Below are 19,191 nucleotides of genomic sequence, written 5' to 3' on the forward strand. Positions count from 1 at the left end.
GCCTCGGCCTTCACGAGGGCAGCTCGCAGGCGCCGTGGGCGCCACTGCTGTGGCATCCAGGACACGTCGCTGCAGGACAGGGACACCAAGTTGCCGGATAGAACCGGGTCTCCTGATCCCTCTGGGGGCCACTTCGGGGAGCCTGGGAAACGCTGCGCGCGATTTTCCCTTAAGCCGCGGGACTAGTCTCTGTCCTGCTGTGGGCAGGGTCCTGAAACCTTTCCTACAAATGAGACTGGCTGTTGTAGGATTGCTCTGAGTTCCAAGCCGCGATGCAGCGGTAAACGAAAGTCCAGCCGCCCTCCCACAAGGCTGATGAGGTGATCTCATCCGACGGGCCAGAAAGCAGAAACCCAGGCCAGGGGAGAGGCACACTCTTGACCGAAGCCATTTAACTAAAGCAGTGTGTTCCCGGGACGGGCACCGTCAACAGCAGCTGGAAACTTGCTAGAAAGGCAGATTCCAGGCTCATCTCTGACCCTGGACTCCAAACACCTGGGAGTGGGGCCCAGCCATCTGTTTTCACTTGTTTCGGATACATGCCCAACAGTGAGAAGCACCAACATACTGGGACTAGGGATAACTGGGTCCAGTCTGGTACTGCTGTTAACATTTGATATCATGGGCCCCTGGGTGGCTCAGTCCACGAGGCATCTGATTCTTGGATTCTAGCTCAGCTCTTGATCTCAGGGTTATGAGTTCAGGCCCTACACTCGGCTCTATGCTGGGCAATCAGCCTACTTAAGAAAGAAAGAAAGAAAGAAAAATCTGATATTCTGATCCTGCTGGTTCTTGCTTTTTTTTCATCTATGTTTCCTAGAACAGCACTATCCAATCAACTTTCTTTGATGCTGGAAATGTCCTACACCAGCATTGTCCAGTACATGTGGCCATTGAGCACTTGAAATATGGCCAGGGCAGGCTTCATTTTCATTCTCTTTATATTAAATAGACAGACGTGGCCGGAGGTTCTGGTATCGGACAGCTCTGCCAAGATGTTCAATGAATGTGTATGTGGTTAGTGCTTAGAGAGGATCCTGGAAATCCTGTGGCAGTTTCTTCCCAGCCTTAACTGGTCTTAAAGAGATGTGGATTCTGGCACAAAGCAGGGATTTTTTTTTTTTTAAGGCATAAACCATAAGGCTTTTTTAAAATGCAGATATGCATTGAGAAGAAAATAAATATGACTTATAATTCCACCACTCACAGATCATTATCAGTCAGCTTTTTGGTGTGTTTCTTTTCTATGAATTTACATAATTATAGTCATACTGAATGTACAGCTTTTTGCATCTATTTTTTTCATGTTTACTAATATTATGTAGTAAACACCAGAAACATTTGGCTTTATATAATACCCATTTCCACACCATTAAAACATTTTTTAGAGAAAAGCAACTACCACCACCAAAACACACAGTGGTAGGAAGAATTTTGGACTGGAATATTGCTTTCTGGCCACATCTTGCTAGCAGCTGACAAAGGTCATTATCCTCTCTGCCTCAGGGAGAACAAACATTGGCTGGCAGTTCTGTGTCCCTGGCTGTTTCTCTCCTTGACAGTAATACTGTCCCCAGTTACATAAAGACATGACAAAAATAACATGTTTATGAGTAGTGACATTCTGACAGTCACTCCTTAAGCTAAAGAAACAAACAAAAAAATTAAAAGGAAAAAAGGAGGGACACCTGGGTGGCTCAGAGGTTGAGTGCCTCCCTTTGGCCCAGGACGTGATCCTGGAGTCCCAGGATCGAGTCTGGCATCGGGGTCCCTGCATGGAGCCTGCTTCTCCCTCTGCCTGTGTCTCTGCCTCTCTCTCTTGTTTCTCTCATGAATAAATAAATAAAAATCTTTAAAAAAAAAAAAAAAAGAAAACTACAAAGATTTTCTAGAGTTCCTGGCTCTTTAGGATATTTAAAATTATACTTGATTGTATGGATCACACTTTTCCTGCAGCCAGTGTCTATTTAATAGATATTTTTTAAAAACCAGCTAAACTGTTTCTCATATTTGCACTGCATTACCAATAAATTCAATAACTCTTGTGAGAAGCACGTTTCTTCTCACTTCTATTTTCTTTGTAAAAAGTTTTATTTATTTGCTTATTTATTTATTTATTCATTCATTTATTTATCCATGAATGACACACAGAGACATAAGCAGAAGAAGATGCAGGTATCCTGATGCAGGACTTGATCCCAGGACCCAAGCCGAAGGCACAACCACTGAGCCACCCAGGTGCTCCTCTCCTCATCTTTAGACATGAACCTTACAATGTTTATTTGTTCAGCAGTTTAGTGGAAGGAATAGTCACATAGAATAAACTAGGGAAATCTATGAAGGAAACAGTGATGGCTCAAGTGTGGGCTCAGCCATTCTCTGCTGGGTGACCTTGGACCAGTTACTGAGCCCAGGGGTCCAGGCCACCTGCTCTGGGCAGCTGGAATGCTGATAAAGGTCTTGGGGCTTCCAGCCCCTCCTCAGGACTTTGTGAATTGAAATGATGGAAGCAAGGGCGCATACCTGTCATCAGCTCTGTGTGTCTTCCCGGATGAGGGCTAATCCAGGGCCAACTGTGGGTTCCAGAAAATGCTGACTCTGAAATTTAATTTTATTTTCCTTAATTCATATCGTAGGTAGCTTACTCCACTTCGAGAGCTGTGTCTCCAAACAGCTTCCATCCTCCACAATTCCAGTAAGTAGATCCAATTGTCATTAAAAACCATAAGATATATATATATATATATATATATATATATATACATACAGCTTTTTCTAGTGGGAATTAAGATATAAAATACAACATATCATGTTGCCTGGTGAATTTATTACACAGGGGGTGCGGCACCTGGGTGGCTCAGTGGGTTAAGTGTCCAACTCTTGATTTCTGCTCAGGTCATGGTCTCAGGATGGTGGGATGGAGCCCCATGGAGGGCTCTGTGCTCAGCAGGGAGTCTGCTTGCCCCTTTCCCTCTGCTCCTCACCCTGTCCCACCTGTCCTCCCTTCCTCCATCCCTAAAGAGAATAAATAAAATTAAAAAAAATATTCATTATAGAAATCTGTTGCCAGGACTTGTTCTAATTAAACCCAGGGAAAATGTTGAAGACCTTGACTTTAAATTTTTTTAAAGATTTTTTATTTATTTATTCATGAGACACAGAGAGAGAGAGAGGCAGAGACACAGGCAGAGGGAGAAGCAGGCTCCATGCAGGGAGCCTGATGCGGGACTCAATCCAGCGTCTCCAGGATCACGCCCCAAGCCAAAGGCAGATGCTCAGCCACTAAGCCACCCAGGCATCCCATAAAATAAAATTTGAAATATAAAATCTATTGGATTTGTTTCCCACCAAAAACCATAACATATTCCTTACAGAATAAATTAGAAAATCAGAGAAATAAAAGGAATTTTAAAAAATCATCCACAATTCCACTACATAAAGGCAATCAAATAATGTGTTTTTTTTATAATTTCTTTTCATTTTTTTCAAGTAGTGTCTTAGTTTTGCATAAATATAACTATATTTTACTATTATAAGCACTGTCCATGCTATTAAGTTCATTTTTTTTAAAGATTTATTTAATTAAGAGAGAGAAAGTACGAGGGATAGCGACTGAGAGGAGGGACAGAGGGAGAGAATCTCAAGTAGACTCCCCACTGAGCCCGTAGCACCTCGTGGGGCTCAATCTCAGGACCCGTGAAATCATGACCTGATGGGAAATTACCAGTTGGCACTTAACTGGCTAAGCCACCCCAGGGTATATGCTCTTCACTTTTTTTTTTTTTAAATTTTTAATTTTTATTTTTATTTTTTATGATAGTCACAGAGAGAGAGAGAGACAGAGACAGAGACACAGGCACAGGGAGAAGCAGGCTCCATGCACTGGGAGCCCGATGTGGGATTCGATCCCGGGTCTCCAGGATCGCGCCCTGGGCCAAAGGCAGGCGCCAAACCGCTGCGCCACCCAGGGATCCCTGCTCTTCACTTTAATGCCTGAGTACTACCTATCCCGTTGAACAAATATAAGTAATTAATTATTCTTCTGGTTTTTTTTGACAGTAGTTAATGTTTTGGATTTAAACCTTTTTTTTTTTTTTAAAGATTGTATTTATTTATTCTTGAGAGACACAGAGAGAGAAGCAGAGACATAGGCAGAGGGAGAAGCAGACTCTCTGTAGGGTGCCTGATGCAGGACTTGATCCCAGGACCCCAGGATCACGACCTGAGCCAAACAAAGACAGATGCTCAACCACTGAGCCACCCAGGTGCCCCTAAACGTTTTTTAAATAAATGTTCAGAAAAAAATAAAAATAATAAATAAATAAATAAATGTTCAGATTAGAGGTGCCTGGCTGGCTCAGTTTGAAGAGCATGTGACCCCTGATCTCGGGGTCATGAGTTAGAAGTCCATGATGGGTATAGAGAATACTAAAAAAAATAAACAAACTTAAAAAAAAAAACCCTATGACTTTTTTTTTTTAAGATTTATTTATTTATTTATTTATTTATTTATTTATTTATTTATGATAGACACACAGAGGGAGGCAGAGACATAGGCAGAGGGAGAAGCAGGCTCCATGCCAGGAGCCCGAGGCGGGACTGGATCCCAGGACTCCAGGATCACGCCTTGGGCTAAAGGCAGGCGCCAAACTGCTGAGCCACACAGGGATCCCTGACCTTTTTTTTTTTTTTTTTTTTTAATTTATTTATGATAGTCACAGAGAGAGAAAGAGAGGCAGAGACACAGGCAGAGAGAAGCAGGCTCCATGCACCGGGAGCCCGACGTGGGATTCGATCCCGGGTCTCCAGGATCGCGCCCTAGGCCAAAGGCAGGCGCCAAACCGCTGCGCCACCCAGGGATCCCTCACATTATTTTCTTAAAGTAAATAAAAAATACAAATGCTGGGTGGATGAGTAGTAGAAACATTTCTCAGGATCTTGATACAGAGTGTTGGGTTGTGATTTTTCGGTTGGACTTATTTGAAATTTATCTTTTCTTTAGGTATACTCAGCATAATGCTGTTCTAAGCCTAGAACAGAGAAAATTTTATGAAGAAAATGGGTTTCTTGTCATTAAAAGTTTGGTGTCTGATGCTGACATTCAACGCTTTAGGTACAGTAACCTTTCGTTATTTTACAGAAATATGTTGTATGTTTGCAATGGGAACATGGGTAAGAGTAGCGTGTGCATGTTCAGATATTTTTCAGGGACTGGTTCCTTGGGAAGTGGTTGGGAACATAAAGGGCTGGCTTTAATCTTAGCCCTTCTACTAAATGTTGTGTGCCCTGGGGCAACTTACTTTCCATGCCTCTCCTTTCTCATCTGTAAAATGGGGATAGTAGTACTGAGCCCTAGTGTTGTTGTGAGGACTGAATAAAGTAAAAGACGCACAGAGTGCTTCCAACCGGGCCTGGCCCATGGAATGGAGGAGAGAAGTATTTGCCATTGTTACTCAGATGCAACCAAATCACAGATTTTCCCCACTGTTTTCTTAGGCTAAGGAAGCTGTGAGTTCTCACAGTGAATTCTGGCCTCACAGTGAGGAGGCAGGGGCTTGTGAGCTGGCCATTTCCTCCTCCCCATGCTCAGAGCTGCTCAGCCTGGCCTGGAGGTCAACTTGGTGCAGAGACACCATCTCCTCAATCTTTGTGGATCTTTCCACAGAACTGGCCAGGCAGGTGCCTGGAGCCTGCAGTAATGACATCATCTGCCAATTTCATTTCCTAGGGACCAGTTTGAAAGGATCTGCAGAGGGGAGGTGAAACCAGAACAAATGATGATAATGAGAGATGTGTCCATTGCAAAATCAGAATATATTCCAAGTGAAAGGATGATTTCAAAGATCCAAGACTTCCAAGAAGACAAGGAACTCTTCAGATACTGCACTCTCCCTGAGGTTGGAGAACCTTCCTGTGTTTTCTTTGTTTTTAGGTTAACAGGCTAATCATGATGAGCCTCCAGGGTTCCCACCTTTTGTGTAACACGGGAACAAACTGGTTGTCACTGTGTGTTGTCCACTTATAATAGATCTGACATCTTCCCATGTGACTTATATATTATCACTTGTGTATCTATATCTATATCATACTTGCAAACTTCTGCATAGCATCCCATTGTATCAATGTACCACAGTTTATGAACCATTTATTTCAAATGCTTTTAGTTTTATTTTTATTATTTTTTAAAGATTTTACTTATTTATTCATGAGAGAGAGAGAGAGGCAGAGACATAGGCAGAGGGAGAAGCAGACTCCTCACACAGAGCCCGATGCCGGATCTGATACCTGGACTGTGATCACACCTTGAGCCAAAGGCAGAGGCTCAACCGCTGAGTCACTCTAGTGTCCTGGTTGTGTGTGGAGATTACTTAAAATTTAAAAAATTCTTTAAACAAATGATAAAAAGAAAAGAATATTTTCCTGCCTGTACAGAGAAGACTGTACAGGCAGGCCACCTATCATGTCCAGCCCCTTGCGTTGGGGACAAAGGGGGACATGGCCCCTGAATCATCTATTCTTCCCAACCTCAAGTCTTGCAACGGAAATGGAACTTGTGAGCATCGATCAAGGAAGAAAAGCTTGAAGTTAGAGGCAACTTGCATTAGATGAATCACGATGAGGCCTCCAGGGTTCCCACTGTTCTCAAATGTGCACCATGCACGTGCTGGTTCATGCAATGATTTTTAGGAGGTGGGGATGATATAGTAGTTGGGTATTTATTTCAGTGTGTATTGGAAAAAGTAACCAGCGCATCTTACCTATGACTTCAGGAATATTATTAATCAGGATAAGACATGATTTAATTTAGGGAAATTATTGGCTAATATTGGGTAGTTCTGTCACATATGCTAGAAATGGTAAAATGGCTCTTGAGTCACTGAAGTTTAGAAAATACTGGTAGGAGATGCTGGGATGGCCTGGCTGGGTGGAGCATGTGAGTCATGAGCTCAAGCCCCACATTGGGATAGAGATTATTTAAAAAAAAGTGATGCTTGGGTGACTCAGCAGTTGAGTGTCTGCCTTTGGCTCAGGGCACGGTCCCGGAGTCCCGGGATCAGATCCTGCTTTGGGCTCCCTGCATGGAGCCTGCTCCTCCCTCTTCCTATGTCTCTGCCTCTCTCTGTAAATAAATAAAATCTTAAAAAAAAACAAAACAAACAAAAAAACAGGAAAAGAAAATACTTGCCTAAGGGAATCCTAAAAGTTTATACCCTTTACAAAAAAAAACAAGTATGAGGCCTAACTCCTAGGATTTTAGTACCATTCGAGTGTTTCATGTTCAAGTTGCCAATATTCCTTATACATGAGATAAAATAGTGAGGAAAGCAGTAGAAGAGGCCTCATTTTTAGAGTCAGACAGAATTGGAGATGGAATATCATCCATTTCAATTGGCTCTGCCAACTTGGGCAATTTATCTGCAAGCTAATGATTCTTTAAAGCATCATTAATTCCAGGGGGCAGAGCAGCCCAGGTGGCTTGGCAGTTTGGCACCACCTTTGGCCCAGGGTGTGGTCCCAGGGTCCCGGGATTGAGTCCCTCATCGGGCTCCATGGAGCCTGCTTCTCCCTCTGCCTGTGTCTCTGCCTCTGTGTGTGAGTGTGTATGTGTCTCTCATGAATAAATGAATGACATCTTTTAAAAAAAAATTCCAGGGGCATTACTTTTCAGGGATCGTTGTGAGACGTAAGTGGCTGACACATTAAGCCCCTGGCAGGTGGTAGGCATACAAAGCTGAGTGCTTTCCTCCCTAGTGGGTTAGGTGTAAGGAGGGAGCACACCCGCTGCCAGACCCCAGTCCAAATTCAGCAAACACACACACACCTCCCATCCCCCCACTCCCCCCACGAGCTCTCATTGCACCTTGGTGTCAAGCACCAGTGCCCATGTTATTATTTAACATCCTTCCAACAGAATATAGATGCCATGGGAGGAGGGACCTGCTCATCTCACTCCCCTGCTGCGTGTCCTTTTCTATTACTGTCTGGTTTGTAGCCCTCAGTGAAGAGCTGTGGAAAGGGAGGTGGCCTGACTGTGAAGTGTCCCCCTGTTGCTGTTCTTTTGTCTCCTGGGCTCTGCATGGCAGTTACATGTGTGTTGGGGCCTCTCATCCCTTCATTTTTTTTCTTTCTTTTTTTTTCTTTTAAGATTTTATTTATTTATTCATGATGCGCGCACACACACACAAAGGCAGAGACATAGGCTGAGGGAGAAGCAGATTCTTTGCAGGGAGCCCAATGGGGGATTTGATCCCAGGACCCCAGCATCACACCCTGAGCTGAAGGTAGGCGCTCAATCTGTGAGCCAGCCGGGTGCCCCTGACGGTCCCTTCTTATGAAGAATCTCCATGAGGGAAAGAGAAAGGTGTCCTCTCCCTGGGCATCTATGGACAGTTTCAGTTGAAAGAAGGGTATTCCTGTCCTTCCCAGTCGAAAGCTGAGAGAAACTCATCCCATTCTCATAGAAAAAGTGATTCAGTTTCCAACTGGCTTGAAAGAGCCTGCTTAATTGAGTGTTGCAGATTTCCAGTGCTGACTTTTTCATTCTTTGTTTGCAAAGTTGTGACATACCAACAGTTTTTTAAAAATATGTATTCTTGGTAGGGAGGGGCAGAGGGAGAGAAACACAAGTAGACTCACCACTGAACAATTAGTCCAACCTAGCCCATGATATTATGACCCTGGGATCATGACCTGAGCTGAAATCAGGAGTCGGATGCTTAACCAGCTGAGTCACCCAGGGACTTCTACCAAGTGTTTTGTTATACATTGACATCCTGGCTCTTGTACAGATAACTGTACTTTATACCATGGGCCTATTTATTTGATTTCTCATGAAACTTTTTTCTTCTTTTCTCTTAGATTCTGAAATATGTGGAGTGCTTCACTGGACCCAATATTATGGCCATGCATACAATGCTGATAAACAAACCACCAGATTCCGGTAAAGGGCTCTTATTTCAAAGAGGAAAAAAAAAACCCAGGAAGTTTCAAACGTTCCAACTATAGCTGTGTGTATAACTGCTAAACTTTGGGTTTTTTTTTAAGATTTATTTATTTATTCATGATAGACACACAGATAGAGAGAGGCAGAGACACAGGAGGAGGGAGAAGCAGGCTCCATGCCGGGAACCCGATGCGGGACCCGATCCCGGGACTCCAGGACCCCGCCCTGGGCCAAAGGCAGGCGCTAAACCACTGAGCCACCCAGGGATCCCCAACTGTTAAACTTTGATAAATAAATATTTATATACTTTTATTCATGTCTCAAAACAGCACACATAATAGTGAAGTAGAATAGTTATTTCAGATATATTTTTTAAAGATTTTATTTATTTATTCATGAGAGAGAGAGAGGGATCCCTGGGTGGCTCAGTGGTTTGGTGCCTGCCTTTGGCCCAGGGCGTGATCCTGGAGTCCCGGGATCGAGTCCCACGTTGGGCTCCCTGCATGGAGCCTGCTTCTCCCCCTGCCTGTGTCTCTGCCTCTCTCTCTCTCTCTCTCTCTCTCTCTCTGTGTCTATCATGAATAAATAAATAAATCTTTTTTTTTTTTTTTTTTTTTTAAAGAAAGGCAGAGAGAGAAGCAGGCTCTATGCAGGGAACCCAACATGATATTATAATAGCAACCATCAGTTGCTATTATTATAACCATTACCTCTAAGCTTTGTTAACCATTCTCACCTATGATAGCATGAATTCTGCTTTCCTGATTGAAGACATTATTATTACTAACAAAATTAAAACTATATTTATAAATCACAAACTACAGTTGCTTTTAAAAATTCCTTGTGCTTGCTCAAATGTAGCTCCTAAGATCTTATTACCAAAGAAAGTGATTTGAGAGTTAAAACCCAGGAATGTGTACTTTAAAAAGATTCTGTGAAGCCCAATGCGAGACTTGAACTCATGACCCTGAGATCAAGCCTTGAGCTGAAATCAAGAGTCAAATGCCTAACTGAGCCAACCAGGTGCACCAAGGAATCTGCATTTTTTAAAAAAGATTTTACTTATTTATTCATGAGAGACACACAGAGAGAGAGAGAGAGAGAAAGACAGAGACAGAGACACAGGCAGAGGGAGATGCAGGGAGCCTGATGTGGGATTCGATAGTGGGACTCCAGGATCACACCCTGGGTGCGAGGGCAGGCGCCAAACCGCTGAGCCACCCAGGGATCCCCGGAATCTGCACTTTTGAAGCCACCCCAGCTCTTGGGCCATGCTGAGAAATTCTGCTCTACCTGTAATAAACTGATCCTTCAAAATTCTTTATCCTTTCCCACTTTTTCTGGAGAAAAAGAGCCAGGAGAACTTTATTTGACAGGCCTGTAGCTTAATTAACATCACCAAATCTTTCCTACTCTGGATGTCTTGTTTAGAGACGTCGGGTTGGGGATGGGGGAGCACCAGATTCAGAGTGGAAAATAGGGAGAAACATAAAAATGTCTGAGAGATCTCTGACTCTCCACAGTGATTGTACGCCAAGTGCATCTCATTCTGTGATGTACTTTTTGGAGACCTTTTATTAATTTAGTTAACTGATATTTTTTGTATCAGCCACTTAGAAGGCTGACTGGGAACCAACAATTTGGTTACTCTCTTCAATTACTCAAACTTTTTTTTTTTTTTTTGAATACTAGGTTCTATGCCCAAACCACAATTACAAAGGAATAAAACACAAAAGAATTCATGACATGAAAAAAAAAAAAAAAGGATTCATGACATGTATGAATTGCTAGTGAATGCTGTGTGTCAGTACGTCCTCGGCTCCCAGGAACCCAGAAAAAAAGTAGAGGATCTGGAGTCGCCCTGTGGATTTGATATTCAAATTTGATGCTTAGCTCTCTGGACTGATTTTCTGTAATGTTGTTTCACTTCTTTGGGTTTTGTAGGTTTTGCAGGCAAAAGAGATGAAATCTGAGATGCGAGTGTGTGTTAACAGCAGGATCTGTTTCAGGCAAGAAGACATCCCGCCATCCCTTGCATCAGGATCTGCTCTACTTCCCCTTCAGGCCCAGCAATAAAATTGTCTGTGCTTGGACAGCCATGGAGCACATCGACAGGAACAATGGCTGCCTGTGTGTGCTTCCAGGCACACACAAAGGCCCTCTGAAGCCACACGATTATCCCCAATGGGAGGTATGTCTCGTTAGAGGAGGAATCTTACCTTTTTATGTCGTTGTTTTCTTTTAAGATTTTATTTATTTGTTTGAGAGAGAAAGAGCACAAGCACGTGGGAGAGGAGTCGGGGAGAGACAGAGGGGAAGGGGAAGGGGCAAGCAGACTCTGCTGAGTCAGATAAGTGGCTTGAACTTCGCACCCTGAGATCATGACTGGAGTTGGCATCAAGACTTGGACCCCCAACTGACTGAAACATCCAGGCGCCCCTAGAGGAGAAATCTTAACCAGAATATATGTATTTTTAAAGTATAATCGCCATTTATTTTTTTTCTGAACACTTTTTCTTCAGTTGTTAAGGACCTAGCTCCTTGAGAGTAAGGCTGGAGGACAGAGAGGCTTGGATGGAGGTTTAATGAGGCAAGAAGGATACGGAAAATTACAATGAAGCAGATCTGGACTCAAAACAGAGCCACACAGGGGCACCTAGTGGCTCAGTGGTTGAGCATCTCCCTTTGGATCAGGGCGTGACCCTGGAGTCCTGGAATCGAGTTCCGCATCGGACACCCGCAGGGAGTCTGCTTCTCCCTTTGCCTGTGTCTCTGCCTCTCTCATGAATAAATAAAATATTAAACACACACACACACAATAAAATTAACATGTTGGGAAAAAAAAGGACTTAGCTCCTTACGTGGGCTTCGGTGAAGGTTGTAGGACAGCACCTGCAGGTCTAAATTGGGGTGGGGGTGTTTGGTCCTTCCATGCTTCACAAGAGCGATTCCTGACTACCTGCAGTGAATGGCACAACTCATACAATAATGTACTTTCACATACAGCTTGGGAAGCACATAGGCCTCCACTATGTTCAGAAGAATGAACTTCTTAATGACCTTGTCCTTGGGCACACAATGGGTGCAGTTGGTGTAGCGGATAGGCTGCATGTGGCCACGGCATTTTTTGGCACGACCATTATTTGTTCTTTTCTTAGCCATCTTGGGCACGGGACCAAGAGCCAGAATATTTTTTGTTTTGATTTCAATCAGTATCCATAAAGAGCTTTAACATTGAGATGGCATTTCCTTCGTAATAAAACATCGTTATAGGATTTGGAATTAGAATCAAGGAAGATTCAAGGATGTCAGGTAAAATAACCATTTTTCCTTCATGAAGTGTTGGAAAGCTGATCAGTGTAGGGAGCTTTGGTAGGTGCTGTATAGGATCTGAGATTATCAAGCCTAATTGCAGAAGTAAGACAAACACTTGCAATACCACAATCCAACGTCAAGTGCCAAGTACTTGTTACGCACCCTTCATGAATGCATTATATAACAGGAAGTTAGTACTTGACTCTGGGGAAGCATGAGTAGTATTCCATTGCATGACTGTTGCATGGTGTATGGATAGAGCTAGTGATGTTGGAAGAGTACAGAAAGCTTTTGAGCCCATGAATGGTGAGATCAAATTCGTTCTTCAAGAATGATAATCTAGAGGCCTAGAGAAGAATATACTGGAGGTGAGAGTCCAGAGGCAGAGAAACCAGAGAGGAGGTGATAAGTGTTTTAGGTATGAGACAATAAGGTCTTGAAACCCCATAATGATGGTCAGAATGGGAAGAGCATGGGTTGTTAAGGCAGGAAGAATGAATGTGGTTTGTAGGAAATAAAGAATATGGCTTTCAGGCCTTCTGTCTCATTAGTTAGATTCTTGCACTGAAGATTAGTGCCAAAGAAAATATTGGAGTCTGGATTCTGATATAAAATCTGAAACTAAAAAAAAAAAAAAAAGTCTGAAACTATAAGATTCATCAATTAAATTGAGGTTTAGGGAAAGTTTGATGCGGACAACAGAAGTGGGCTGTGGCTGACTTAAGGCAAGGGGAGTGTTTTGGAGGGTAGCAGGTATCTGCTGAGTCCATGGAAAGGCTGGCTAGCTCGGATGAACAGGAAAGTGGAGGTCATGTTCAGTGGGAACTGAACCTGGTGGGAGCAACTGAACCTTGACCATAACCAGTGCCTTCCATCCTCTGCTCAGATCCAAAGTGACCACAGAGGAAGGTCAGATTGACTTAGATCATGTATCCACCCTGGCCAGGAGAGAAGTGCACTGGATCAAAGCCCCAGTGAAGTCCAGCAGGAAAGCAGTCCTTTCCCCAGGAGAATGTGGCATAACCTCAGGAAGAGGAATGTGATGCCGTCCTCCCCCCATAACCATTACTTAATGTAATAACTGATTTTGAAATAGTTATTTAAAAAAACACAATGTTTTCCTTTTTTTTTTTTTTTTTTTAAAGAACTTATTTATTCATGAGAGACGCACAGAGAGAGAGACAGAGGCAGAGACACAGGCAGAGGAAGAAGCACGCTCCATGCAGGGAGCCCAATGTGGAACTCGATCCTGGAACTCCAGGACCACGCCTTGGGCCAAAGGCAGGCGCTAAACCGCTGGGCCATCGAGGGATCCCCAAAGTTTTTCTTCTTAATTATGGATGTGACATCAGTGCTTTCTGAGCTGAGAAAAATAGAGATTTACTCTCTGCTGGTTTGGGAGAACAGTTTGCTTCTTAGAGGTACTCTTGAGTTATAGAAGAATGGTTCAGGCAAAGTTCTAGGTGAGGAGAATATCATACTGGGAAAGAGAGGATCCCTGGGTGGCTCAGTGATTTAGTGCCTGCCTTTGGACTAAGCAGGGCCTGACCCTGGGGTCCCGGGATCGAGACCCACATCGGGCTCCCTGCATGGAGCCTGCTTCTCCCTCTGCCTGGGTCTCTGCCTCTCTCTGTGTCTCTCATGATTAAATAAGTAAAATCTTTACAAAAATATATCATCCTGGGAAACGATGATTATACATTCAGGCTTGAAAGGCGACTTCCATGTTAACTACAAAATGCAACGTTGATCTAGATCCTCATTTATAATTCAGTTATGAAGGGTAAGAAGAAATTTCAGCATCTTCCTTTGCCTCCCTAAATCCATGATTTTAATATCATAATGTGACTTTCACAGCCACACATCTGAGAAGCTTTTGTATATTTGCAGTACCTGTTAAGAATCTATTTATCTTTTTCTCTTGGAAGAACTTAGGAAACCTTTGCTTTTCCTAATGAGTCATTGATAAAATTTTTAGTCATTGAGTTCCTCAAATACAGAGTTGGGTTCTCTTATGTGTTCTAGGGGGGCGTGAACTTAATGTTCTATGGGATCCAGGACTATGATGAAAAAACCCCCCGCGTGCACCTCGTGATGGAGAAAGGAGACACCGTTTTCTTTCATCCTTTGCTCATCCACGGATCAGGCTGGAACAGAACTCAAGGATACCGCAAGGTATGCATTACATCACCGTGCTTTCCAAAGACGAATAGGTTAGAAGCAAAAATGTCAAGATATGTGAAACTTTATGAGATTTGTGATGTTTAACTAAACTGCTCTTGCTCTGGGGCAGCACCGGTGGCACAGCTGTTTAGCGCCGCCTGCAGCCTGGGGTGTGATCCTGGAGTCCCAGGATCGAGTTCCACGTCAGGCTCCCTGCATGGAGCCTGCTTCTCCCTCTGCCTGTGTGTCTGCCCCTCTCTCTCTCTCTCTCTCTCTCTCTCTCAATAAATAAATAAATAAATAAATAAATAAATAAATAAATCTTAAAAAAAATAAAAATAAACTGCTCTTGCTCTGGTTTATTTACCAGGGAATATATTTGATACCTCATGCTTTTTTGCTAAGTTATCAGTAGGAGGCCATGAGACCTCAGTTTCCCAATCCTACTGATCCTGAATTAGGAACATTCATAGAATTGCTTCAGAGAAAGAACATACTTGGTAGCCCACAGCCTGTGCTTTTGGAGACAGAAACAATGGCTGATGTACTAAAATCTTAAAATGGGAAATGGATAAAGGAACCATTTATGACGGCAGTTTATAATAGCTTTGATATTGAATTGGCTGCCCAGAAATAAGATTTAGCAGTGATTCATGTTTTTTGCCCCTTAGCTATGAATATATTAAAAACCTATTGATTTCATTGCTTACATTAAGATTTGACAAATTTCCCATATTCCCAGATTTCTCTCTTCTCAAATATTTAGCAGATCTCACAGCACTGTGGACTGACATTACCCACATTACATGGCTCTTATTACGATATATTGGGGTTTTTTGGGGTTGAGTGAAGCGTGCCAGTTTGTCACACCAACACACCCATTGTCTCCCTAGGTGCAGGGTAGGCTACCAGGTTTCATCTTCCGTTCATTCATATTTCCACCAGGTCAACAGGGCCAGGATGAGGGTGAGGCAAGAAAGCCCTCTCCTCCAGGGAAAATATAACGGGGTTAGGAGGATGGTGCTAAAAAACCTCAACAATCAAGTTAAATGATAGTTTAAGGCAGTATTTAGAAAATCAAAATCAATGCAAAAAATATCTGTGATGAACACAATGCCAAAATTTTTTTAATGCCAAAATTTTAAATACTTATATTTAAATACTTATATTTTAAATACTTATATTTATACTTTAAATACTTATATTAGTTTCTTAGATCAGACTCCCCACCAGCATGACCCTCAGAACTGTACAAGCAGGGGTACAGCCACAAGGACATAAATAATGTGAATGTTTTTGGGATTCATGAATTTGGGCCTTTTATCATGTATCCTTGGTGTCAAAATTCAATTTGATATGAAAATGGAATTTTATGTGTATGTGTGTGTAAAAACAGGATGCTAAGACAAATAGTCTGAAAGTCTGTATGAGTTAGAAAATTATATTACTTTTTTTTTGAAAGATTTTATTTATTTATTCATGAGAGACACAGAGAGAGAGAGAGAAGCTTAGACACAGGCAGAGGGACAAGCAGGCTCCATGCAGGGAGCCTGATGTGGGACTTGATCCCAGGTCTCCAGGATCACGCCCTGGGCTGAAGGCGGGGGCGCTGAACCGCTGAGCCACCCAGGGATCCCCTTATATTACTATCTATATGATCAGGATTATAAACTGTGTAGGATAACTACATACCGAAAGATCTCATGTCAAAACCTGAAAATATAGTATACAGTGATTCCTGTATGAAACTAAAAGGTAAATAATAAGAAAACCAAGTAATGTGAATGATAATATCCTAACTTTGCAATTTTCAACTACTTTATTTGAAAAAAGATGGACCCTTACAAAAAAAAAATTAAAAACACATATAGGTAATGTACTTATCCCCTCTGGCCTCAGGTGTCACTACTCCTTGGTGTGTGTGGGGGCTTCCATGGGAAATGGAGTTTGTGACTCCACTGTCTAGAAATTTCATGTTGTGAGCAAAGCAGGCAGCTCTTCTGAGAAGTGAGGTCACCTCAAGAGAACTAACATGCGACTAGGAAAGTGAGTTTTAAGTTTATCTGCTGATAACCTTTTTAAGAATGGGGAGAACCAAGTAACCTCCTCTTACCTTCAGAAGGAAACAAGATGAGTGCCGTATATGAATGCTATTGGACTTCAAATGTTCTTTTGATTTGACAGGAGTGGGTGTGTATATTATTTTCCTTCGCAAGGTATTTTGTGTGTTTTTTTCTTGATCTTTAGACATTAAAATAACAAAGCACCACAAACTCAGCTGAGTAACTAACTTCTGTGACTAAGAAGAGGATGAAGAACCCTGGAACCCATTCCTGTTTAGGACTCGAGGACATGCACTCGCTAGATAAATCACATGTTAAAAATTAAAGTCCTCTTACTCTTGTCATTATGTTCTCTGCCCATTTTGAAAACAAGTATCCCAGGGAGTTTAAAACCTCTTGGAATTTCTCAGTCAGCCTTTAGCTGTACCTGGGGGGAGATAAGATATTGAACCCCAAAGAGACTAATCCAAGACACGATGGAACATTCTGGAAATCAAATGCTAGTGAACTAGCTGATGTTCTAAAAGAAGTCTTTCTGTTTGGTTGTTGCTGTTAACAGATATTTTTCTCCCCCAATATTAATCATTTCACCCTGCACAGGCAATTTCCTGCCATTTCGCCAGTGCTGACTGCCACTACATCGATGTGAAAGGCACCAGTCAAGATGTCACTGAGAGGGATATTGTAGGGATTGGACATAAATTATATGGAATTCCGAAAGACACCAGCCTGAAGGTATGTTTGGGTGAGATGACAGGTTAAACTTCTTTTCTCCTTCAGATACTTGATAATTCTCATATCTGGTTTACTTTTAAAGGATATTATTTATTCACTTGAGGGAGAGAGAGAATATGAATGTGGGGGGTAAGGACTGAGGGGAGGGTGAAGCAGAGTCTACTCTGAGCAGGGAGCCTGATGATGAGCATAATTCCAGGACCTTGAGAAAAAAGGGTAGACCCTTAATTGAGTCACCCAGGCACTCTAGCTACCTGGTTTAATTTGGAAGCATAATGTGCATTGTTTAGAGCACCGTGCAGAAGCCTTGCTGAGATCCACTGAGAATTTCAGCTAATACTTGCTTCCCCCACGTGGGGCACCTGAGCATCCCAGACTTCTTTATGTCTTTTGGCCGCCCTGTGCTGTGTAGGCTATCCTGTTCCAGGACAGGCAGGTAGGAAAGGAAACAGCAGATCTGGAGGAGAGCAAGTGAGCAACAAAAGCCACCTTCTGAATGCACATAAGGAAAGTTAAAGGTTTGGGGTGTTACCCATAGGCCTCCCTTAATTTCTCTACAACAGAGTATTTACATATATGCAGATCCAATAACTGTCCCAGAAGCAATTCTCAAGCAGGTTTCTGGGTGGGTCAGTTAGCATCTGGGGTTCCACGGAGCTGATGGCAGAAACCACTGATGCTTATCAAGAGGGGACATGAGACATTATTTCATATGCTTTGCTACTTAATACACAACACTTGTAAAGTAGTTGCGTGTAGCTAGTGGGCATTCAGTGCTGCTGATGATCCCCAGACAAATTACAGTCAAGCCAAAGAAATAGACATATTTGCCTGGTAGACAAAGACATTTTAGCCTCCGAACCAAGAGGCTGATCCTATGTTTCAATTTGCAGGAATCACCAATATATGTTTTCCTAGGGGGTGACAGGACCTCCACGTAGACTGAATGTAATGATAACTCGGCCCCTCTAGTACTGTGAAGAGTACCGCACACCAGCACTACGCTACTGGGCCACTGGGAATCACCTTCTGAAAGTCATTCCCAGCTGAAGAATCTTACTTCCCCCTTGGCCCCTTCTCCCTTTAGAACCTATGAATCTATCCCATATCAGAAGAGGCTCTCATTTCACATTTGCCAATGGTGGGAAGTCTTGTCCTTCTCTCTTTGCCCAGTTTTTATTTTTTATTTTATTTTATTTTTTTAAAAGATTTATTTATGTATTCATGAGAGAGAGAGAGAGGCAGAGACACAGGCAGAGGGAGAAGCAGGCTCCATGCACCGGAAGCCCGATGTGGGACTCGATCCTGGGTCTCCAGGATCGCGCCCTGGGCCAAAGGCAGGCGCTAAACTGCTGCGCCACCCAGGGATCCCCTACCCAGTTTTTAAAACGCTTTTATGAAGGCATCCTATTTTGTCAAGTGGGGCTTCCGGGCAACACACTGATTCTTGCAGCAGAAAAAAAAGCATATATTGGTTGGCAGATTGTCAGGGTTGTAAATGAATGAACTGCCTCCAGTATTTATTTCAATTATTTGAGAGAGAGAGAGAGAGAGAGAGAGAGAACGTGAGCAGGAGGTGGGGGTACGGGCAGAAGGAGAGGGAGGGAATCTCCAGCAGATTCCCCACTGAGCCAGGACCCCAACACGGAGTCCATCCCACCACCCTGAGATGAGTTGGGCTCTTAACTGACTGAGCAACCCAGGTGCCCCTCCCTCCCCGCTCTAAGGAAAAAATGAAAAGTCCAAGAGGCTACCAGAAGTGATGCAGGTGACAGAGCTACATTTCAGAGTCAGGTTGAATTCTGAAATTAAGCATTCCACCAGACCTTGCTGCCTGTCAAAAATAAACAAGAAACCAGAAAGCTTGTTGAATCAAAAGTCTGTTGTTTGATTAAGAATAAAGCAATAATACCAAATCAACCCAATACCAAATCATGACCTGATTTTCACTGAGGAGCAGATCACTCTAGA

At 42.8% G+C, this 19,191-nt stretch overlaps 1 protein-coding gene and 1 pseudogene across 8 annotated transcripts in view; one reads left to right on the top strand and one right to left on the bottom strand.

The window, feature by feature from the left end:
• The window catches only part of PHYH (phytanoyl-CoA 2-hydroxylase), a 65,508-nt gene that overhangs the window by 923 nt on the left and 45,394 nt on the right, over positions 1-19,191 (top strand). For 3 of the 8 annotated variants that reach the window (XM_049100772.1, XM_049100760.1, XM_049100771.1), the window contains exons 2-6: positions 2,637-2,695; positions 5,003-5,113; positions 5,729-5,897; positions 8,860-8,941; positions 10,954-11,135. In XM_049100772.1, the coding sequence (XP_048956729.1) occupies positions 2,637-2,695; positions 5,003-5,113; positions 5,729-5,897; positions 8,860-8,941; positions 10,954-11,135 (603 nt within the window). Of the gene's footprint in view, positions 1-2,636; positions 2,696-5,002; positions 5,114-5,728; positions 5,898-8,859; positions 8,942-10,953; positions 11,136-14,284; positions 14,435-17,085; positions 17,221-19,191 lie in introns of all 8 variants that reach the window. The other 5 variants (XM_035713754.2, XM_049100754.1, XM_049100764.1 and 2 more) reach the window with 5 other exon arrangements.
• LOC118353969 (40S ribosomal protein S26-like) lies at positions 11,802-12,106 on the bottom strand (annotated as a pseudogene).

This window comes from Canis lupus, chromosome 2 (assembly GCF_003254725.2).
Source record: "Canis lupus dingo isolate Sandy chromosome 2, ASM325472v2, whole genome shotgun sequence".
Lineage (NCBI taxonomy): Eukaryota > Metazoa > Chordata > Mammalia > Carnivora > Canidae > Canis > Canis lupus.